Source organism: Tamandua tetradactyla, chromosome 11, assembly GCF_023851605.1.
Source record: "Tamandua tetradactyla isolate mTamTet1 chromosome 11, mTamTet1.pri, whole genome shotgun sequence".
NCBI lineage: Eukaryota > Metazoa > Chordata > Mammalia > Pilosa > Myrmecophagidae > Tamandua > Tamandua tetradactyla.
Window position 1 is genome coordinate 61,916,959 of NC_135337.1, and position 24,290 is coordinate 61,941,248.

Here is a 24,290-nt window from a genome sequence, read left to right on the forward strand (position 1 = left end):
GGGAAGTGCAAACCAAAACAGCAACGAGATACCATTTCACACCCATACTATTAAAGAAACAGTGAATTAACAAGTGTTGGAGAGGATGTGGAGAAACAGGAATACTCATTCACTGCCGGTGGGAATGTAAAATGGTAGAGCCAGTGTGGAAGACGGTTTAGCAATTCTGCACAAAGTATAGAATTACCACACTACCCAACTTCTAGGTATATACCCAACTGAATTAAAAGCAGGGACTTAAGTAGATATTTGCACACCAATGTTAATAGTGGCGATTTTTCACAATTGCCAAAAGATGGAAGCAACCCAAGTGCCCATCAACCAATGAATGGATAAACAAAATGTCATATACACACACACAGTGGAATATTATTTAGCCCTTAAAAGGAATGAATCTCTGTTACACGTGACAACATGGATGAAACAAAGGTATCATGTTCAGTGAAATAAGCTAGATACAAAAGGACAAATATTGTATGATGTTGTAGATGTGAAAAAGTCAGTGATACAAGAATAAGCAAACTGATAGGATCTAGAGTAAAGTTACCAGGGACAGGGAGGGGCTAGGGAATAGAATGTTAAGGCTTAAAATGTACAGTTTCTATTTGGGACAATGGAAAAGTTTTGGAAATTGATGGCAGTGATAGGAGCACAATAATGTGAATGTAATTAAGAGTACTCAATTATATATTTAAATGTTGTTAAAAGGGGAAATATTATGATGTATATATGTTTCTAAAATAGAAAATTAGAAAAATAAATCCATGGAACTGCACAACACAACAGTGAACTCTAAGTTAAATCGTGGACTATGGTTATAGTACAATTATAAAAATGTGCTTTTATCAATTGTAATAAATGTATCACATTAATGCAAGGTATTAATAATAGGGTGGTATCTGGGAACCATATATTTCATACATGATTTTTCTGGAAACCCATAACTTATCTAATAAAAAAATTAAAATAAAATAGTCCTTTTGTTTTTAAAATGCAATGCTTGTCTATTTTAAATGCCCATAATAATAAATCAAACATTAATTAATACAGTGATTAAATGCATGCAGTGAAAAATAAGGAAAGATATGGTAGGACAAAGATATCTGAATATAGCCATTATATATTTGAAGAAAACACATATTGAGTTAAATAAAAACAAGAAAGGAAACAGACCAGATATAAAAATGCAGAGATATATTTTCACTTCTGTGATACAAACCATAAACATAGCTTTGTGCAAAAAAAAGATCTGAAAATATTCATCTTACAAAACATTGTCAACAAAGCAAAAAATATTTTTCAGTTTGTGAAAAAAATACTATTTTAATACAAATGGTACTGTGTTGTTTAGTATCACAGTGCTATTATAAAATACATTATTACAAGTGGTTGAAATTTAATGATTTCAGTAATTATAAAATGTTTAAAATAAATGTTATAGTTCTTTATAAACTAACTTGAATTTATTTATTTAGCCTTGATAATCTTTTTCCAGAGTAGGTATTTTAATGGCTCATGGAATGCTAACTTCCCTTTAAGGGACTCCTAGAAAAACTCAGATCACTGAAATTGTGTTCACGTAAAAATAATAAATAGTCTTGGAAAAAAATTGATTGTCATATGATATACAAAATTGTGGTTTGAAGCTTCATCATTAAATAGTTGCATAGCAACAAAAGGATACAAATATTCTCCTCTACCTAAAGTTAAGAAATGTAACTTCTGATTCAGCTCATTTATGCCATAAAACATATTATTTCCTCCCAGTAAATCTGAATATAGCCAATTCACAGTACCTATAAAGTCTTTGTTTGAAGACTTGGTGCTTGGGAAAACTGCAATACATTGGTAAACATGTTTCCTTGATTTTTCATTCAAACTGTAATAAAAAAATTGAAACATCAAGGTGTTTCTAATTCTCTTACATTCTCCTCATCAAATACCATTTTCCAGGAACTGCTACAGATCCTGTAAGTCTCTTTATAAGTCTCTTTTAGCTGTAAAAGAAAAATGAGACTTTGAGATATTGTTCTTGGAATAAAGGAGTTTTTTTTTTTTTTAACATGAAAAAAATCAAATGTAAAATGCCTTTCTGTATAGAACTTGAAATCCAAAGATGGCAAAGGTGTCTGACAGGTAAATGCCATGAGATATACATTTGATGCATCCTTCTAACTAAGGTAAAAATAATCATGTTACTTCTAGCTTAATTCAGTTCTTGGTAATCTTTGAAGTGAGAACTCAGCACTTGTTTATATATTTGTTTGTTTGTTTTTTGGGGGGTGCATGGCCCAGGAATCAAACCTGGGTCTCCCACATGGAAGGCGAGAATTCTACCACTGAATCACCCGTGCATCCAGTACTTACTTATTAAGAATACCGTTATATTTTGCAAAATGGAATTCATAGTCTTTGGATTCCAACTAACTCTATGAATAAATTGTTATAATTCTTAGGGCTGGACTAAAATCTGTGAACATTTCATCAAAGGAAAAAAAAGTGAGAAATTTTTAATTAACTAGAAATTGGTACCATAGGGTTTCCTACTTCCCCAGTGTTCGTTAATGGTAAGACCCCTCCATGTTGGACAACTCCTAAAAGGGGGTTGTAAGGTTTGAATATGCCCCTCTATAAATACATCTCCATTTTTGAATGTTATTGGTCCAGGGAATCTCCTGTGGATGTTGTCTCCACGGAGATCCTTTTCCTTCTCCCACTGATGCTGATCTACGTTGAGGGGCCACTTTCCTGACTGTGCTTCCTTTGGTGTCTTGTTTCTAGTGCAGCAAAGTGAGCTAATCAACCAACAATCAATTCCGGCACCCACATCTAGCCTTCTTGTGGTTCAGTGCCCTGTTATTTCAAGGGCTTGGGAAAGTACGAAAAGAAGCACATGGAAAAGGCCTTCCTGATCAGAAGAGGAGGCTCACAAAGAGGCACACTCCACACCTTCCCAAAGATGCCCCAACTGTGTAGAAGGCTTCACGGAATCTGTACACTTATCTTATGGCTCATTTCCATCAGGATTTCAAATTAGGCCTAATGTTTCCTCATTTATTCTTAACATCACTTCCATTCAAACATGCATAGAGTCTAAATTGAATCAATATAATTCCTGAACATCTGTCCTGAAGAAAAGACAGCAGGTAGACAAATGCTATGGTATATACATTTTGGGGAGAGACGAGTCTTGTGACTGAAGGCAAATACAAAAAGCACCATTTGTTTTCTTTTTTGGTTTGATATTTAATCACAAGGTTCTTTTCCACTTCACTGGTCTGCAGTTTTCAATACTTGAAACCATATATGCCAGTCCCAATGCCATGTCTTGCACCCAGACGGTGTGTAAATCCCATAGTGTTTTGTTTTTCTCTCTTTTCTGGTTGTTGTCTGACCATCTGCTAAGACACAGTTAAACTTCACAGAAGATACTGTTGCAATGTCTGCTAAACGAGAACCTTACTTTAATAAAAAAAAATTTGAATAGAAATATTTTCTGCAGCTTTCTTGTTTGTCTGGTATACCACATTTACAAAAGTCTTGCATTTTACAGTTCTGCGGAAATCATAGATTCGGTGTGTCCATGAATATTGGAGTCTCCTAGCAAAGATGGCTGCTTTGAGTCTATTTTGTAGGGCTTTTGAGATTTGTTGCCAAAAACGGTTATACCCATTCCACCGGGATGATTTGGAATAGACATGTGTGGTAATAAAGGAATATTTGCTTCCTGATTGGATCCTGATGAGGGCAGGCTGGTCACATGGCCAGTGCTAGTCGACCCACTGGCGCTGCTCGGAGACCGACTCTTGGGAGGAGGGCAGTGCTGGATCACTCTGGGGGGACCTGTTGGCTGATAGTGGGCAGCTGGAAAGGCTGCATATCCAGGAGGTATTGGGTATCCATTAATGGGGATGAATCGCTGGTTCTGAGGTATTGGTGGGCCAATGAATCCAGCGATCTGGCCCTGTGGTGTAATACCCTGGCTGGGGAACATGTAATTGGGGTATCTGGGGTTACTGAGATTACTCACTGGGCTGGCACTCAGGGAGGTCGTCTGCGTGGTAGCATTTCCACCAGAAGGAGTGGTAGAGCTGGTGTGACTTGAAAGTCCTTCCCAGGCCCGAAGCCGGACATGAATATCTTTAAACCTTGGTCTTCTGGAAGGAATCTCATTCCAGCACTCCGTCATTAGGCTGTACATTCTGGGAGGGCAGTCTTCAGAGCACGGTAAGAGCTGCCGTTTTCTCACCATTTCAATCACTTCCTGGTTACTAAAGCCATAATATGGCTGGAGTCCAAAACTGAAAATCTCCCACAAGACAACCCCAAAAGACCAGATATCTGAATCAGAAGAGAATTTGCCATACATGATGGCTTCAGGGGGCATCCAGCGAATGGGCAGCAAAGATTTACTCTGCACCCTGTAGTAATCAGCTGAGTATATTTCTCTGGAAAGCCCAAGGTCTGAAATCTTTATGTGAAGTTGCTCTCCAATTAAAATATTGCGAGCTGCAAGGTCCTTGTGGACAAAGAAGTGACTAGACAGGTATTCCATCCCAGCTGCAATCTGAATCGCAATATGCAGAAAGTCACCATGATCCAGACTGGATTTTACAGTCCCATCTTCATCACTGCTGCAACCAACATCAGAATGTGGGGATCGCATGATGAGGAACTCGTGGAGATCCCCCTGATTCATATACTCAAAAAGCATACACACAGGTTGTTCCTGGGTGACAGCACCCAGAAGGCAGACAATATTGGGGTGGTGTAGTTCAGCCATAAGGGAGGCTTCTTGTTGAAATTCTGTCCATTGTTGGGGGTTGTTATAGTCTTTCAGGGTCTTGATAGCAACCAGCTGAGCATGATCCATGCCTGGGAGATAGAGATGGCCCTTATAGATTTTCCCAAAGGCACATTCACCCAGTTCTTCCATAAAGCGTACAGCAGAAAGAGGCAGTTCTTTCGCCTTGCTCTGTATGAAAGAAAGGAAAAGTATGGTTTAAACATTTGTTAGGGTAAGACATTTTGGAATCTGTAAGAAGGGGTGGAGCTGGGGCATATAGATGAAGTTTCTACAAATCAGATTAAATAAAACATTATTGGCCTTTAAGTCTTTAAATTGTTGGCTGTAGCTTAGCAGAGGTGTTATATGCAATTTTCTGTCTATCAATCCCCTCCTCAAACCTCCTACCTCCTAGTGCTTTCTTGCTCTTGTTTAGTATCTTTTTTTTTATTTTTTTATTTTATTTTTTTTATTAATTAAAAAAAGAATTAACAAAACAATTAGAAATCATTCCAATCTACATGTACAATCAGTAATTCTTAATAACATCACATACTTGCATATTCATCATTTCTTAGTACATTTGCATCGATTTAGAAAAAGAAATAAAAAGACAACAGAATAAGAATTAAAACAATAATAGAAAGAAAAAAAAACAAAAAAAACAAAAACAAAAAACCTATACCTCACATGCAGCTTCATTCAGTGTTTTAACATAATTGCATTACAATTGGGTAGTATTGTGCTGTCCATTTCCGAGACTTTACATCCAGTCCCGTTGTACAGTCTGTATCCCTTCATCTCCAATTATCCCTTCTCTTTTTTTTTTTTTTTTTAATTAACGGAAAAAAAGAAATTAACCCAACATTTAGTTGTTTAGTATCTTGCTATTCCAAGTGTGGCCTTCAGGCTAGGAGTATCAGCATGGTCCATAGCTTATTACACAAGCAGACCCCGGAGCCCATCCAGACCCCTAAATCAGAATATGCATGTTGACAAGACCCCAGGTGATTTCTGTGTACACTAAAGTGAGAGGCACTGCTGCAAGACGCCACAGCCTTAATTCTTAGCCTGGTACAGCATTTGTGATCTGGTCTTAACTACCTTCTTGACACAATCCATTGCTCCTTGCTTGTATGCTAGAACCCTTTAGAAATAGGTCTCCTCATGGTTGACCCCAAACATCATGCACATTCTTTCCTAATACTTCTTTGTTCCTTCAGTGGTCTTGGGACATTTACTGTGCTACATACCAGAGAAACCAAAAGGAAAGACAGACCAGCTGAGCTCTCACAGTAGAAGTGGGGAGATTTGGAAACTACTCCTTACATCTCTTTCCTATTAAATCGTTTCTTTTCTAAAAAGCCTATTTCAGGCCCCACTTCCTTTGAAACCTTCCTGGACCACTTCACCCCGGTGGTCTTGGCATCCTCTGGAGTCCTTTTGTGCATTACTGCCACCACACAGGAAGCAGCTGATGGCTGGTTTACACACATGACCTTCTCTGTTTTGCCAGCTGTGTGGGTACAATTTTTAGTCACCCTATGCCTCAACCCCCTCATCTGTAAAATGGGATGATGATAACTATACTTATCTCAGAGGGTTATCATGAACTTTTAATGCGTTAATATTTATTAAGTACTCAGAACTGTTTTTGACACATGGTAAGTACCATTTAACTTTTAGCTATTTTTACCTTGCTGTTGCAAATTTTTTTTAATTATTATATTTGTCTCTTCACCCAGACTGTAAGTTTATTGAAGGGAGGCAGTGTCTTTCAAATCGGTTTTTATCCCTAGAGCTTCACAAGTGGGTTGGTTCATTGATTAACTTTAAAGCAGACAGGGGAAGGCATCTAGCTTACAACGAAAAGTATTAAATTGTGACATTTGATCTTGGCAGTAAATGTCTATGTTGTTTTCTGAAATTCACCTCAAATTGAGCCTGACATTTGGTATTATTTGTTAAAAAAAGAGTCAAAGCTATGCATTTGTACAAAAAATTCTGATACTTTTCTAATCCCTGTATTTTGAAATTCTTATTTTTAAGAAAAAGAATACCATTCTGAGTATTCCAACCGAAGCTGACAAATGCTGCAAAATACATATGGAATTTAGAACTCTCTGTACAGAGTTTAAAACAACAATTGACTAAATTAAGTAAAATATTTGTTTAATACAAACTCTACAAATTTGTTTAAAACTCCAAGAATTCAGAATTCATGATGATGTTTTCCTATATTAAATCCAGGGGGAAATGTCTATTAACCTAATTGTAAGTATAAATAAACTTGCAGCAAAATACCCACTTAAAGGGTCAAATGGAATTTAGGATTTTGGCACATTAATTCTTATATGCAAATTATAATTTCATTACAAATTGTTTTATTTATTCATTAAAGCAGGTTTTATGGAATTTATATTTGGAAAGGCCTTAAGGAAAGTTATTTGTGCTGAAAGTAATGGCAATGCATTGTTTTAAACATTCAGTCAATTAAAGCTTATTGATCAAGTCCTATTCATTATAGTATTTTTGTAATGGCAAAAGATTAGAAACAACAGAAAGGTCTAGTTAAAGGCGATTAATTATTCAAATTACGATGGATCTAGTAAATAGGATATTACATAGTTCTAAAAAAGAATGAGAAAGCTTTCTATGTACTGATATGGAAAGATCTCCAAAACACTATTGCTAAGTTAAAAACAAAAAGCAAAAAACATTTAATGTTGTATGCAGGTTTTGCATAAAACAGAAATAGAATGAATGTATTCACATTTCTTTGCATATGCATAAAGAAACCCTAAAAGGATACTTTTAGGTTACCGGCATGGGGATGGGAGCTTATGGAGGTGAGAACTGGGAGGAGGCGGTTGGGGAGGAAGATTTTTCGCTTCATGCTTTTTCTTATGTGTATTTTCAATTTTGGAACAACCTGAATATATTTTCAATTAAAAAACATTAAATAATTAATTTTAAAAACACAAGCCTATTCCTTCTTCCTGACTGATTCAGGAAATTTCTTCTGAAATCTAAGGTCCATTCACTTTTCCTTGAGCTTTCAGGGGCTAGATTCTTACTAGAGTTAATGTTGTTCCTTTGGGAGAGGAGGATGTGGGTGAGAAGAAAGGTAACCAGTTAAACCAATCCTACTTTCTTCCCTTACAGCACCTGGATGATTTTTACTTCTGCTTCTAAAAATTACCCAAGGTGATTTTTTCCTGCATGATGTTAAGACCAAGGAGTCCCATTAGGACTTTTCCTGTTGATGTATATGCATCCAATTTACGTGGAAGTCTCCGTCTCCTGAAAGTAGGTATTAGTTACTTTTTGAGCTAAACAGGGTCCCCAGGCTTTCAGTGGTAGATGAGGGTAAGGGACTTCTAAGGAAAATGGGAATTAAGAACGAAACCAAGGAATGTTAGACTGACCAAATGAGAAGTTAGAACCCGTGTCACCCCCAATCCCTGTAACTAACCCATAGGCAGTTTTGTGTAATTCAAACCATGTGAGTTTTGGAGTCATACAGATCTGGGTGTGTATCCTTGGATCTGTTGCTTTCTGTTAATAATAGTTAATACCTACATAGCCCTTACTATGTTCCAGACACTATTCTAAGCACTTAAAAATATTAACCCATTTAATACAGCAATCCTGTAGAGCAGGTCCTACATTAGTTGGCTGATCTTGGGCAACTTTCTTACTTTTTCTGGACCTCTGCTTCCATATCTATAAAACAGAATTGTCTACCTTGTGTGGTTGAAGTAGGGATTAAATGCAACAACATGTGAAATGATTTCTATCTAACAAATGCCCATTAAACATTGTTAGTTAAGCCTCATTAGGAAAATAATCCTAGAAGCAGAGTAAATGCAAAAGATTTTGATCCCTTTACAGTTATCGGTGGAAATAAAGTTTTGGGGTCTCTGAAGGAAGCTGTGGGTGGAGGCTTGTCTATTCCTCACAGTACTAAATGATTCCCCAGTTATTAATCAGAAAGCCGGGAATTCAGTGCAGAAGTACATCGGGAGCACATGATGGGTCAAAACGTTGCAAATGCATGTGTTACTACCAAATAGAAGAAGATGAAGATGCTTTACAAGAAACATTTCTCTCAATACATAAAGAACAAATAACTCCAGACAAGAGGGAGGAGATGTACAAGAAAGTTCATGCTGCTATACAAGATAAGTCAGTCGATAAGAATTAGCCTAAAAAAGAAGTTAAAAAGAAGAGGTGGGACTATACCCAAATGTCTCTAGCCCCAAAGAAAGAACAGGCATGCTTTCTCAGAGCTCAGGAGCAGGCTGCTGAGAGCTAAACCAAGTCACAATTTTCTTTGAAGATTCTCCAGATGAAAGCAATAAACTTAACAACAACCCCCACCCCCCCACCCCCCAAAAAGGTAAGTTTCTTCCTGTTGATCTTGTCTGTTCTCCCGCGGTATTTGGAGACTTCGGAGTAGGTGAGAAATTGAGTGGCTTGTGGCCTGCCTCTGTAAGAATTCTGGGACATAAGGATGGATGTGTAGGGCAGAATGATCCATGGGGTAGAATGGATGGTAGTGGATGGAGAAGGAGGCAAGCAGGCCAAACTTCTGGGGGACTGGAAGAGAAGGAGTGGACAGAACTCTGGCGTGGACCTGACGTGGGGCCCTTGGAGCTTAACAGCTAAGAAGGCCAGATGCATTCCCCTACACTGAGGTAAGCAAATTAGTTCTCTTGTATTTGCCCTTGGAAGAACTCTTACTCCTTCCATTTTACAGATGGAGAAAGAGGCTTAGAAAAAGTATCAGGAATTTTCAGGAGAGCCAAAAGAGCTGCACTTGGATTTGCAAGGCCTTCTGCTTTGGCCAACACCATTATTTTTGAAATCAGAGAAAGCCAGTTGGCCGGCAATTGCAGTTTGATGCAGAACGTCTCTGGAGGCTCAGCCTGGGACCTGATACCTCACAGGGCTATGTGGTCAGCCTACAATGTGTGGGCACGCCATGGAATAAAAATCACTCCTCCCCCCTGTTCAGCCCATGAAAGGGATCCATCTGGACCCAAAGTGTGTCTTGTCATATCTTATTAATACCTCACCAGGCATATAGAGTACATCATCCAAACTCTTCTCCAGCCTAAAGAAAGTGGAAGAAGTAGTTTTCTCATTTTGGGATTTGTTTGAGAAAGAAGCATAAAAAGCATCTAAGATGGCAGCTTTCACATAACTTTTCTTTCAAACACCTGTGTGGCAGCAGGCACAGAAGTGCCCCCCAAAAACTGCGCAGAACTTGGTATCAGGGGAACAATTTGCACAGTGATTTGCATTTTTTAAATGCTCAAGTTACTTGGTACAAATGAGTCCTAACTATGGACTCATTTTCAAATTTTACATAAATCCTGAACTAGTTAAAAAATCATAAAAACCCTTAAAGAAGCAGTCAGTAGACTGTATGGTGACGGCAGGAAATTAGCTGTATTGTTGAGGAACAGATGGTTTACATTATACAAACCCTTTAGGCTAAACTTGTTTAGGTCTGGCATATTGTAAATTATATTTTAGTAATGAAAGTGAAATGACCTCTGCCTGACCTCAAGTGGGTTTTGTCTGTTTGAACCAATGTAGTGGAAAACTATGAAAGAAAATGAAGTCATAAAGTTTTGGCAGTTCAATTTTGGCTCATTTCAAGTTAAGGGGTTATAAATCTGTTTAGTTTTTGTTTGACAAGTATTTGTCATACAGGGATGTACAAAATGTAAAGAAGTGTAAAATACACAGGAGGCATGGTGCCAAAGTAAACCAAGTACAAAGGAAAACTGGAATGAATAGGGTCCCCAGCTCCTATCTCTTTATCACTCCCTCCATTAGTTGAATGACAAGATGGGCTTGGTTTATTATATGCTGTAAGGCAATTAAGTACCTTAAAACTGAAACAGGCTTTCAGTTTAAATGTTAACATTTTTACTTCTCAAAGTAAACACACATCTGCCTCAGTGCACAGTCTTAAAAATTATATAATTGGGGGTAGTGGGGGAATCAAAAGTTGATGCTGAAGTTGATCCACTGTTCTAAAATTTGATTGTGCTTCTTCCCTTAAAAGTTTTGGAAGAACAATGGTATTAAAGTTTAAGTGAGCTCTTCACTGAAGGAAAACAAAGGAAGAGTATTTTCAATGTGAGTTATTTGGGAAAAATTAAGGCATAACATTTCTAAACTGCTGATGGACAGGCCAGGCTGATGTTGGCTTCTTTCACCTGAGTGACGAATACTAAGTGGGGATATGTGACCCTTTTATACCTATTATCTTTAGATAGGAAAGCAATGTGCCACGGGTGGATCTTTTAAAAATTCCAGTTATGTAGGTGCCAGGTGAATAAGTACGACAGACTCGGTGACTTTCTCTCTTTTCACCTTAGGGAAGCTACAAGAGGTGATATAACACATTGGCAATGACGCCTCCAGGTGAAGTGGCTTTACTACTAACATGCTGTTTCCTGCCCACCTAGAGTAAGTGACTATCACAGGAAATGAAGGGAGAGTTTTCTGATAGCCACCAACATCTATAGGCTGCATGGACCCTGCTCTACGACTTTCACTTCTAACTTGAACAAGGTATGATTACTTTACTTTTAAGAACCCAACTTGAAAGGGGAAGGAATCATCAGGTGGTCACAAAAGGGCTTGATATCTTATTTATACAACAACTCAAAGTCTCCCTCTGCAATCCCTGCAGCTCCAGTCAATCAAGGATGGTTTCTTTTCCATGCCCCAATGCCTCCCCTTTTGGCTGGTGTTTCTCTTTACGAATACCATTTGAAGCAGATTCTCCTGTAGGCACAAATGTCTCTAAGAGAAGAGCAGGTTCCACAGAGTGGCGTTTGCCCTCAGCCCTGTCAGAGGAATGATAAGATAGATCAATCTTATTGAAATCAGAGAGGCAGTTTTGGAAATGGGCTGACATTACCAAGTCCATTGTCTCTCTGGAAACAGCTTTCTCTGAAATCTGTATCAACTGGGGACTTACTTGCTCTCCGTATCTCCTGGAGGGCTTGTTAATATAGACCTTACCCTATACTCTCCACACCCATCCCCTGAGAGCTTCTGATTCCTTAGGTCCGTTGGGGGTCTAAGATTTGGCATTTCTGACAAACCGCTAGGTACTGCAGATGCTCCTGGCCTGGAGGTCTCACTTTGAGAACCACAGAAATAAATGAAGATGGCTTTCTGGCCTGGGTCCCTGCTGCCTGCATGACACATGGAGAACCTGGTTGAGCAGTTCTGATTTATACTAGGAAAGGAAAAGAACACTACTTTGGAGCATGCTTTAGAAATGTGAACATAATACAAGAACTGTTGGTTGGCATTTACTGGGTTTATGTTCTACACGGCTAATGTCTTCATGAGACTCGAGGTTTTTAAATGCAAACCTTTCAATGGCTCGGGCCATGTCATAGTTGTGGTCTATTTCCATATGCAGCCAGTCGTTTGGGATATATTCTAAAAGCTGTTGCATTTGTCAGCCATCTGATTCTGTATTTGCTGTATGCTGAGGAATACATACAGAATAGTACACGAGAGACTATGAGAAAACCATGAAGACAGAAGACACAGTTCCTATTCTAGAAGGGTATGCAATAGGAGCTTAATAATAGCTGCCATGTACTTAATGCTTGCCATGTGCCAGACACTGAGAACATAATAATGGCTAATTTTCTGACTTATGTATTAGGTTGAATATACTTATATTAATTATTTTTATCCTCACAGTAATCCCATGATATTGGCAGCTATGACCATTTTCCCCATTTTTCAGATGGAGAGACAGAGGAGCAAAGCAGTTAAGTGGTCCCATAGCTGGTGGGGGAAAATTCAGACTCCAGAGCCTACACTCATAATGGTTAAGCTACAAGCCCTTGTCTGCTCTCTAAAGTAAGTGCTTAATACATCAGCTCATTTAATTTTCATCACAATCCTGTAAGGTTCATATTATCATTTTCCCATTTTATGGATCAGGAAAATAAGGCAATTAGTGGTTATATAGTGTGCCTAAGGAAGCACAACTATTACCTGGTGGTGCCAATCCATAATTATATGCAATCTTGAACAGGGCGTGAGATCTTGTTGGTTTGTACAGGTTAGTGTAATGCCCCATTATATCTCAGAGTAATTTGGGCTGAGAATAAAAAAGTATTTGTAAAGTCCCCTTGAAGGATCTGGGAGAAAGGAGGAAATATTCAACTTTCCCATCTGGGGAATTCCTGATAATCTCACAGGCAGTGGGGACAACCAATTCAATAGGCTGAGCCCTCAATCTTGAGGCTCGCCCCTATGAAACTTATTCCTACAAAGGAGAGGCTAAGCCTACTTAAAATTATGCCTAAGAGTCACCCTCAGATTGCTTAGATTGGCCTTTCTCTCTAAGCCAACTCAGCAGGTGAACTCACTGCCCTCCCCACGTCAGACATGACTCCCAGGGGTGTAAATCTCCCTGGCAACATGGGATCTGACTCCTGTGGATGAGCTGGGACTCAGCATCCTGGGAATTATAGAGGATTCTTGACCAAAAGGAGGAAGAGAGAAATGAGACAAAGTCTCAATGGCTGAGAAATTTCAAACAGAGTCAAGAAGTTATCCTGAAGGTTATTCTTATTCATTATACAGATATCCCTTTTTAGTTTATGGTGTATTGGAGAGGGTAGAGTGAAGTACCTGAAACTGCTGAACTGTGTTCCAGCAGCCTAGATTCTTAAAGAAGACTGTATAACTATATAACTTATACAGTGTGATTATGAAAACCTGGTGTCTGATGCTCCTTTTATCCAGAGTATGAACAGATAAGTAAAAAAACCAAATAATAAATAATAGGGGAGATAAAGGGTAAAAACTGAGTAATCTGAAATACTGTGGGTCAATGAGAGGGAGGGGTAAGGGGTATGGGTCGTATGAGTTCTTTTTTCATTTCTTCTTCTGGAGTGATGCAAATGTCCTAAAAATGATCATGGCAAAGAATATACAAATATGTGATAATATTGTGAGCCATTGATTGTATAATATGGTTGGACTGTAAATGCATTTCTCAACAAAAATATTTTTTAAAAAATGGTGGTACCAAGATTGAAATCCAAGTATGTCTATCTCCAAAATTGGAGCATTTTTCTGGGAACAGACAGCTATATCAAAACTATAATGAATCTAATAGTTTTCATTAGATCCTCAAAGGGCTTCATGATTTTAAAAGCATGAGGACTGCTGGTGGAGAAGTGGAAAGCTCAAGCTGTAGGAGTTTCCTTGTCACTAAGCTAAACTCTGAGCTAGTACTCTGTTGTCCCCATTAGCAAACTACGATAAGAGAACAAAACCTTTTAACAGCAGCCTTTGCTGTTAAGTAGGGCATGATTGCCCTGGAGAGTCTATGAAAGTTAAATTTCTTAGTATTTGGACTTGGCTGTTGACATCGATCTGTTTGACTCCAAAGCCCATGCTCCTTACTTGTGTGTTTTACTGGTTCTTAGGTTAACAGCAGAAGAATTGTGAAACAACTGACTCCATTCATAAACGCAAATGATTACATTTAAAAGTTTAGAGGCCACAGCCATTTTATTTTGGGAGGTTGTGTACACTTTCAAACCCTATGGCATAACTAAGTACCTTCTGGTGTATGCCATCAAATTCTAGAGGGAGTTTCACCCAGTATTTTGCCACACTTGCTCAGAATTCAGCTGCACTTCTCTGGAAGTGATTTAACTTCAGAACCAGTTCTTTTTCTCTGTAACAGAACTTTTTGATAGTGAGTTTGAATGTTTGGTGGTGTCCAGGTTTGATTCTGTGGTGGGATTACTTTATGATGTCAATGGGAGAAGTCCTGTTTTGCCTGGAAACAGACATAACAGATGCCAGCAGCTTTAATGTCAGCACAAGCCACCACGTGCTCATAACCTGGGCTTCTATGATTCAGTCAACCTGAATATTAGTCAGTGATGTGAAATGGTGACACACTTAGACTCTGGGTCTGGGCAAACCTGGGTTTGAGTTTTGGCTCTACCGCTTACTAGCTGTGTGACTTTGGGCAACCTCTTATCTCCCCAGCCTCAGTATTCTCACCCTAGAAATCTGGCTAAAATCAGCACTTACTTTATAGGACTGCTATAAAAATTAAATTGAGGTAATGACATGAAGTACTTTAGCCAGTTTACAATGTATCTATTTATAATACCACATTTTCCCCAGAAGAATAATTTCTGTAGATAAAGGAGTGAGCCTAGGCTGCAGTGCTCCAGCCCTCACTATCAGAACCCTCTCCACCTCGACAGATTTTTATCCACACTTCGTGTAAACAAAGTGTGAGGCAGGGCAATTAATAGGAACAGGCATAAAAAATACCAGAACTCTCCAAAGAACTACCTCTCTAATCTTTGCTGCGATTCCCTGGACTCTGTTCCCAGCCCAGTTAACGCCATGGGCTGCTAGACCTTTTTCCTTCCTCCCAAGCCCATCACCCTGTGGACAGCACTTGGTTATTGATTAAAACATGCATGATGCTTCATATCACCATGTAATAAAGATAACAGTAATTTCTAGCTATTGAGGACTTGTGAGATGCCACATACATTATCTTCAAGTGTCAAAATAGCCCTTTTAAGTACGATTTTTTATCCTTGTTTTATAGGTGAAGAAATAGAGGCTCAGAGAAGTTAATTAAGCAACTTCTTAAGATGTCATGGTCAGTAAACAACAGAGCCAAGACTTAAAATCCTATCTCCCTGCCTCTAAATTCTTGCTCTTTTGTGTATATTAAACTACTTTCCAGAAATACACTATTTTAAAAAAAATGTGCCTGGAAAGGTAAGTTAGGTCCAAATAGTCTGGAGACTTTTATAACTTGAAATTGGTCCTCCCAGGTTGGGAAATCATTGTACTAAAGTGAGAACTAAAGCCTAGTTTAGGAGGGTAAAACCAGCATGAGAGCGAGCAAGAGGAAAGAGCTGATAAACATCAAAGGATGTTCCCTTTAGGGAATTAAAAGAAGAACTAGCAGAGGAAGCAGGAGAAAGAGATAGGAGGAAAGCCAAAGGGAAAAGTATTTCAAGATGGTGGTTAAGAATATTAAATGCTCCAGAGAAATTAAAGAGGACGACGACTTGGAAAACGCCACTGGATTAAATTACATTCCCTATGACTCCCATGAGGGCCATGCCAACAGAATGGTGATTTCAGAAGCTTTGGGGGACAATGGCTTTAAGTTGTGGGTGGAAAAGTTACTGAGGATATTTTAGTACCAAGTGTGGTGACATCTGGTAAGGACAGTGGTTTAAGAGGGTTAGTTGGGCCACAGAGGGTTTTTGGATAGAAGTATGTTGCTGGCAAAGGGAACAGACCCAGTTTATAGTCTATGAATATAGTCAAGTGTTAGTATATTCAGCAAAGCACCTTGGCTGGAAGGGAAAAGGAGAGATGAATTGCTTGAAAGTGAAGAAACAGAGAAGCTGGCAAGAGATGAGAGTAAATTGAGAAATACGATATAGCCACCAGCTTCAGAAAGCTGGGAAAATCCTGCTTTCCCCCAAATCATTTTCTTTCTATTAGCCAGGAGCTGCAGGCGTTTGACCTGCAGCACTATTCAGGCTTCAGTTGTACTTGGTTCCTTTGCTGCAGTCTCTTCGATTCCTTGACCCTCATTCACAAACTCTACCTCCTCACGTCCCTGAGTGCCTAATCCCCACCCACATAGGTGAGTCATGTTGGAATGGACAGAAGGTGAGGAATCAGGAACCAAAAGGTTGAATGAGCCTTCTTGGTCCTTGAAGAGGAAGCTTTCTCTCCTTCCCACTCTGTGAAGCCCAGCATCCAGAACAAGCACAATTAAAGACTTGCTCTGTCTTTTCAGACCCCTGAGAGTAGGGGAAGGGAAATGGGGAGAAGAAAAAAGAGGCAAACAAAAAAAAAAAAAAAAAAAAAAAAAGAAAAAGCAGGAGAAGGGAAATTACGGTTTCCAGGCTTCTCTGAGAAGGGTCATTTTCAGCAACACTGAAAAAAAACAAAAGCAAAAACAAAAACCCAATCCACTCAGATTGTAAAATTTGTAAAGTAACACAGAAAAATCCTACTTAGTTTAGGAATCACTGGAGTACTCATTTGAGGATTTCAGAGATGTTAAAGATAGGAGGTTATCTAATCCAACTGAATGGCTTGAAATCTTTTGTTGAGCAAAATAAAAGGAAAATAAACAAAAAGTAGGTTACATAAATACAATCTACTTCCTTCCCTGGACAGCTGAGAAAATTGAGACACAGAAAGGCTAACTGGCTTTTCAGGGTCACAGGGCAGTTAGAGGTGGAGCCTAGGAGAACATCTCTATTTCCGGAGTCTCCAAGGCTCCATATTACCATGTGCTGCATCTCAGCCAGATGGGCCCCGGAAGAGGAAGTAGCTCTCCCCTCTCAAAAGCTTGTCCTCCATGTGTGGGTCTCTACATGCCAGAGCGTAAAGGGCTTCCTTCCCCCAAAGATCAGAAGGAAACTTTGGCCTCGCCAAAAGTTTTTACTTCTAACCATGCCATCCCACTTCTCTGGGGACTCAAGCCAGGTCCCTCAACCCATCTGTCTGCTGCTACCTAATATTCTCTCTGAAGGGTATTGTTTTCTAATCCCCTAGAGGAGCCTCCCCTTCCTAATCCAAACACTCAGGGGAATTTTAGCAACTCAGCAAGTGAAGAGAGATGGAAACAGATAGTTTACACCCTGAAGGGCAAATTCATTTGGATAAATAAGAACGCTGGAGTCTCTGCCATTTGAATTGGCCAAACAAATAAGAATAAGGTTAGAGCGGACCAATTTCCATCCTTTATTCCTTTCCGATCCTGCCCTCCAAATATCCTTTTGATTTTGCTCTGGTAGTGTTTGTTTTCAGGATTTTTTTTTTCTTTCTTTCCTGTGTGTCCCTTTCTTTTCAATTTTATAGGTACATGTAATATTTATGTGTCAGTGACCTTTCAAAGCAGTTTTAGAGATGGAGTGTTTACATTTAGGAATTTTCTTTAAGGTCTACAAAGTCCTTTGTGCTTTTTCCAGGAAAGGCACTCAGTAAGAACCAAAACAAACAACTGAATAACTCAAATTTGATCAGAGCCAAATCTCTTAGGAGAGTAAGGGAAAAAAAAAGCTAACATTTGTTTTTGTTGTTTCCTTTCCCCTTCCCAACCCAGTCAAATATACTTGAGCCATTCCTACTTCCAGCCCAGTTCAGAAGTGTGGTAAGCTGTTTGAGGCTACCTTCAAAGCCTCATGTTGTAGAAATCTTGACACTGGGAGATTTTGTAAGGCACACTTCAGAAATGACGACAACAATGTTTACTCCACCACATCCTGGGAAAATTGATCCAGGCATGATGACATGGCATCATGTTTATAAGTTTGCCGCCTCTTTCCCCATGATTTGTCTCTTCGATCTTGGAGGATGGAGTACTACTATTATTGCTCTGGCCAAATTTCACATTTCCCTTGCAGGGCCAAGGCCACTCACACAGATGTGCACCTTTTCTAAAGGCCACTTAAGAGATCTGTCAGCAGCCAGGGTGATGCCTGTGTTTACTGTTCAGCCCAAATCAACCACATGGCATCATGTTTATAAGTTTGCCGCCTCTTTCCCCATGACTTGTTCCATGAAAATGTTATCATGATGTCTGCAAGAGCAAGGACTTTATTTAGAGTTGGAAAATCCTGAAAGCAAATCTTATCTCTTGCATTAACTTGCTCTTTGACCTTGGGCAAGTTACTTAATCTGTTCAAGTCTCAGTTACTATGGTTGTAAAAAAGGGATAAAAATACCTACCTCTTAGTTGAGACTTTGCATGTAAAAGTGCCCGGTATCATTCTTGATATGTATTAGTTTACTCTATTTATGCCAAAAAACGCTCAGATCTTCATTTCAGAGGCTGCATTCATCCAAAGCATCATGCTTGCTGGCCATTGTGTGTTGGAAAACAATCCTCCACTAATAGAATTAATTTACAGACTGAGGCTGACTATGGTGGCTTGAAGCTGTATGTACTCCAGAAAAACATGTTCTTAAAATCTAATCCATCCCATGGGTATAAACCCATTGTAAGTAGGATCTTTTTTTTTTTCACATGGGCAGGCACTGGGAATTGAACCCAGGTCTCTGGCATGGCAGGTGAAAACTCTGCCTGCTGAGCCACTGTGGTGCGCCCTAAGTAGGATTTTTTTGACAAGGATATTTCAGTTAAGGTGTGGCCCACCTCGGTCAGGATGGGTCTTAATCCTATTTCTGGGGTCCTTTATAAGTGGAATGAATACAAAGAGAGAAAGTCACGGAAGCAAGAAGCTGAAAGCAAGGAAACCGGGAAGAGAAGGAAGAGACTGACAGATGTGCCACCTTGTACCTTGGCATGTGGCACAGGAGGCAAGGATCGCCAGCAGCCAATCTTCAGGAAGAAAGCATAACCTGATGATGTGTGGATGTGGACATTTTCAAGTCCTCAAAACTGTAACCCTGTAGGCTAATAAATTCCCACTGCTTAAGCCAAACTATTTCATGTTACCTACTTTAGGCAGCCCTAGGAAACTAAAACACTGACTTACAAAGTGAATAGGTAATTTTCCCAAATGGAAATGACCCTTTTCAAGGTTCCTGCCACCACAAAGGGGAGCACAGTTCTACAGCCTGGCTATGCTATACAGTGTGACTCCTGGAACCAAAATGACCTGGGGGGAACCCTCTCATGCCCAAACTTCTGGTGTTTCTAAGGCTTCGCAGCATTGAATAATAGAAATGACAGGGAATGAACATGACTATTGCACTAGAAGCCTGAAGTCATGGGATATGTAAAGGTACCTGCAACGTCAACTGCTACTTCATGAATGTGTAATAATAATAGCCCCTCTAATTTTCTTCTACTACCATTGCTGCTGCTAAGACTCCTCTAGTAGCCAAGCCTCCTTCAGTTCAAACAGCCAGTCTACACAAGCATTGCTCCAGAGGGCTGTCTCTGTCTGCCCAACACTGATGTCTGTATGGCTAACACTTGGTACTCCCCTAAGTGCTTTTACATATTAATTCATCCATCCTTATAGCAACTCAATGGGTAGGTTACTGATGAGGAAACTGAGATACAGGGAGGTCAACCACACTGTCCTAACTCATAGTGCAGAAAAGCAGGCAGTCAAGCTGCAGGGTCCATGTCTTCATGACATCTTGCTACCTCTCTAAAGGTGTGAACTTTTACAATTTTGTGACCTTGTCATTCTCAAAGATGCATGATAAGTGAATACAGTGTTCTGTAGTTGAGGTGTCCTAAGATCTCTACATGAAACATCTAAACATAATTTGTAACTACAGATAGAGTATTTGGTTGATTTTTTGGTGAACTTTACTTAATGATACTCTCCACCCGTCTCCCTCCAAAAATTTTATCATAATTTGTAACCAGGAAGGTGGCAGGAAAGGCAGCTATTTCCTCCCATGAGTCAGTCTTTCTTCTTTGTGTCGGCCCCTTGCTTGGAGGGGACCACCCACAGCTGTGGGAGAGCACCATGGAGGGAAGTCAGAGTCTAATGCCTGATCTCCATCCTGAATTATATCAATTTCCTGTCCATCTGCAGTTCCCAAATAGTGTAGTAAAGGTAGGACGGGTCTGCCTGTAAAAGAACACTGGATGAGGGTGGCAGGATCCCAGTTCCAGTGCATCAACTTTCCCTTTGCACTTGAGGAATGACCTAGAAGGTTCTTCTGGTTGTAATCTTCTCTTAGTTAGAGAAACTAATTCATGGGAAGGAATGGATGACTAAGAGCTTTCCATGCATTCCTTTAGGGAATGCATGCATTTGAAATGATGTAATGAATATTTTATATTTAGAACATTAGAAGGCGATTTTGGTATGCATGTTGGGGGCTTCAGAAACAAAGGTCACCAAATTTGGCTCTGAAAAAGGACAGCAGGAAGAAGGGGAATGGTCTTCAAGGGCCCAAAGCATTCATGAATGGAAAAAGGAATGTGCTACTGCTCTCTTCCACCCAAATTTACCAACTCCCATTGGAGTCTAAAGTCTTGGCCACCCCAGTCTCATACGAAACATAGATCCTTTGACAAGCAGGTAAGGCAAGATCTTTTCCCAGTTGTTTTGGGGGTCTAGTCCTTGACTTAGGTACCCAGTCTGGCAGAGATGCACAGATCAGCAATGAAATGACCTTTGTGGGACTTCCAAGGACAGGGTCATGCTGGAGAAGTAGGAAACTTTGCTTCCAGGTTCTACTCTCCTAGTTCTGAACTTACTTCTCCCCTGCTGATCCCCACGAGGAGCTCTGCACCTCCCCCTCCCCCAGAAAACACAACCCCCAGCTCCAACTTTAACTGCCATGTGACTCTGCTGAAGAAAGAGCTGAGGATAACCAGGACTGCAGGGTGAAGCCTGGGCCAGCCCTCACATACCAGCTGGGCCAGAAGAGCCCTCTAGTGCAGTGAGAAGCACATAAACTCGGGAATTAAAGGAGAACCGACTTAAAATCTGACTCCAATTACTGGTACATAACCTGGTCAATCCACCCAACTTCTCAAAACCTAAGTTTTATGAAATCTACTCCCTTATAGTTTTCTAAAGAGTAAATATAATAAGCATGTAAACTGCAATAATATATGTAAAGCACCTAGCTAAGAAGCTAGGATTGTCAAAAAGAGTTGAACCCATACTTCCACCCCTGTCCCACAAGCCAGTGTGTAAACTATGATTTTTAGAGTGTGTGGCTCTTTTTATGGTAAAAAAAAAAAAATCCACACTTAGCAAGAGAACATGGTTTTTCTGGAGAAAGAATATTTGAAAATGAATTTTCAGCATTTAAGAAACCCCCAAACCTCACCAACAAATATGATTTTACAATAAAAAGTATCTTCAAAACCTTTCAAATTTAAAAAAAATCCAAACAGCAAAGCAAATAAAATAAAATGGGGATTATGGGTCCATTCTAATCTGCTGCTTTACTTTTTAGGTAAAAGATTAGATTAGTTACTTTTGAGTGTGAAGACATTTTCTCCTGAAATTACATTAAAAGTGATGCATTTCCTTTTTATGAGGGAGAAAAGAATAATATGATCCCTAACCCGCAGAGAAGATAAATATTTGTTGAATGAATGAACAATTCCTATGGAGTTGGAACAAGAAGAAAAGACAGCTTTTGGACATTAGAATCCTAAATTATTTAAACCAAATCTCTTTGTTGAGAGGCCTGTGATTGAGGTGTTGACTTTCCTGAGAGAAAGCCTCTGTTGTATTTCAGTTCAAAGAGTAGCACGCGTATTCCATTTAAGTTAAAGGCCAGTGACCCTGGCCAGGACCTCAAGCAACCCAACTGATGAAAGATGGCAGGAAAAGCTAAAAGGAAGTAGGCTGATTTAGCACAGAGAGGAGAGGGCTAAGGTGGGTTACCACAAAATAGTATGCACAGAGCATAGGAAGGACAGGAGAGAGAGCACAGTCCTTTTTGTAAAATGTGCTTAAATCAAAGAGAAAGGGTTTTTTAGGTTAGGTATAAAAGGGAAATTTTGACAGTGAAGGTAGTGAACAGTATTGGATTTCTTCTCCTCTCTCTCTCGTTCAATTTGGATGGAAGAATATGGAATTTCCTCCTTTGGAAATGTTGAAAAATAGCTCAGACTCTGAGTCCCGAGGGGTTGGTACAGATGAACTCCTAAAGATCTATTTAGCCCAGCACCTCTATGGTAAGGCAGCGATGCTGCTGGCACGACACGAAGTGGACATTGATGAAAGTATGTTCAAGCAGCCTTGGACAAAGTTAGAGATGTATGGTTAGTCTGTACATTCACTAAGAAGGATCTCTGGTGCTTATGAAAACACTGATTCTACAGATTTGATTTCTAAGCTTGGAGGGTTATGGCATTTTGCTTTAACTTGAAGGTCTTGAAATAAACACAGTTCTGTGCTGCCAATTTTACCTTGGGCTTATATGCATTCAGCATTGACATCTCTACGTTTTGACCTCTGACGTGTTTCGGTTGCCTCTGGACTGGTGGTGACGATGACTTCTGGTTATTGCGGCAGACACAAATGAAGAAGAAGAGTAAAGCAATGGCCAAAGGAATAGCAACACTTGGCACCAGTATGTACAGAATTTCCATTTTATTCTTCTCCTTGGAATCCTTTGAATCTGGGGGCAGAATAGACAAAGAACAAAAGTTACACTCATTAAAATAACATGTATAGTATTACATTGCATAGTTTAAAATGACCTCCTATTCTTCTATACACACAAATCCACTGTGAGAAACAAAAAGAACCCATTGCTTATTACAACTTGTTTCTATCAACCCGTCAACATAATTTATTAAAGTTTAAAAGTTTAAAGTTCAAACGTTTAAAAATTGCAAAGGGACATTATGAAGCCTTTGTACATTGTGGGCCCCCCCTGATGTTGCCTCTCTTAGCAGCAGACCTGCATTTCTCTAACACCTTTCAATTTAAACTCCATGTGAGTGGACTGTATACATCCAAGAGCATTACTGTGGACTACGGGGCTCTTCTCCCATTGGCTGCCAGCCAGGTCAACCACCACAATGCTGCGTTCCAGCAATCATGCCCCTGTATTGTCTGGCTTGAACTTGAAGGGCCAATCCTGCATCTTCTAGAATCAACACTAAGAATCCTGACCTCAGTGTCCACAAAGCCACTGGGGAGAATACAGGGGCCTGGAGTCAGGGCCAGGTTAATCTCTGGATGAGCTGTGTGACTTTGAATAAACCATTCACCTCTCTGGGCCTCACTTTTTCTCATCTGCAAAAGTGAAGTGTCTATTTTATTTGATGTCTACAGTTCCCTCCAGCACAGCAGCACTGCTTAACTTGACGCTTTTTCAGAACCCCAGAATGCATCTTAAATGGTTTCATATGAACCCAATAATTATGATTAGTAACACTTTGAAGCATATCTTCGAAATCTTATATACCCATTTTACCATTGTTTGAAAAAGAATATAATATGTATAGAAGCATGTGATACTCGCTTTTCTTTCTATCAATTTGAGTCTGACCATTGAAATAAAAAACTTTGGGTATATCATCATTAACAAAGTATGAGATTGGCAACAAACACATGAATTATGGGATACTAACAAGAAGGATTTCATAATGACACATCCTGATCACCAAAAACCTCATCAAATATCTTGTTTTAAGAAACTCCAAAAGGTGAAAATTCAGGTTGATGTGAAATTCAGAGGTTATTTACTTTACAAAAAGAGTAACCATGCAGCCACTCACTTATCCTTTCACTCATTCAAGTCAATAAAACCTACTGTGTGCCAAGCACCCTTCTAGGAATATATATTTAAAGAGGACATGTCCTCTGCCCTTAATGACCTCATAATCTGGTAAGGAAAGCAGATAAGAGATCATCATTACAATACATCGTTGTAAATGCTACAAAGCAAGTATGAATAGAGGAGTGAGAAGACCCCAAAAGTCCTTTTAAATAATGAGCTTCCTAGTACATGTAAATTA

At 39.4% G+C, this 24,290-nt stretch overlaps 1 protein-coding gene across 1 annotated transcript in view; it reads right to left on the reverse strand.

Moving 5' to 3' along the window:
• Window positions 1–1,193: 1,193 nt before the first annotated feature.
• Window positions 1,194–24,290, reverse strand: part of ROR1 (receptor tyrosine kinase like orphan receptor 1) — a 432,218-nt gene continuing 409,121 nt past the window's right edge. Inside the window, exons 8-9 of the mRNA XM_077119359.1 lie at window positions 22,731–22,942; window positions 1,194–4,975 (exon numbers count right to left, since the gene is read on the reverse strand). Of these exons, the coding sequence (XP_076975474.1) occupies window positions 3,548–4,975; window positions 22,731–22,942 (1,640 nt within the window). The 3' untranslated portion in view covers window positions 1,194–3,547. The remainder of the gene's footprint in view (window positions 4,976–22,730; window positions 22,943–24,290) is intronic.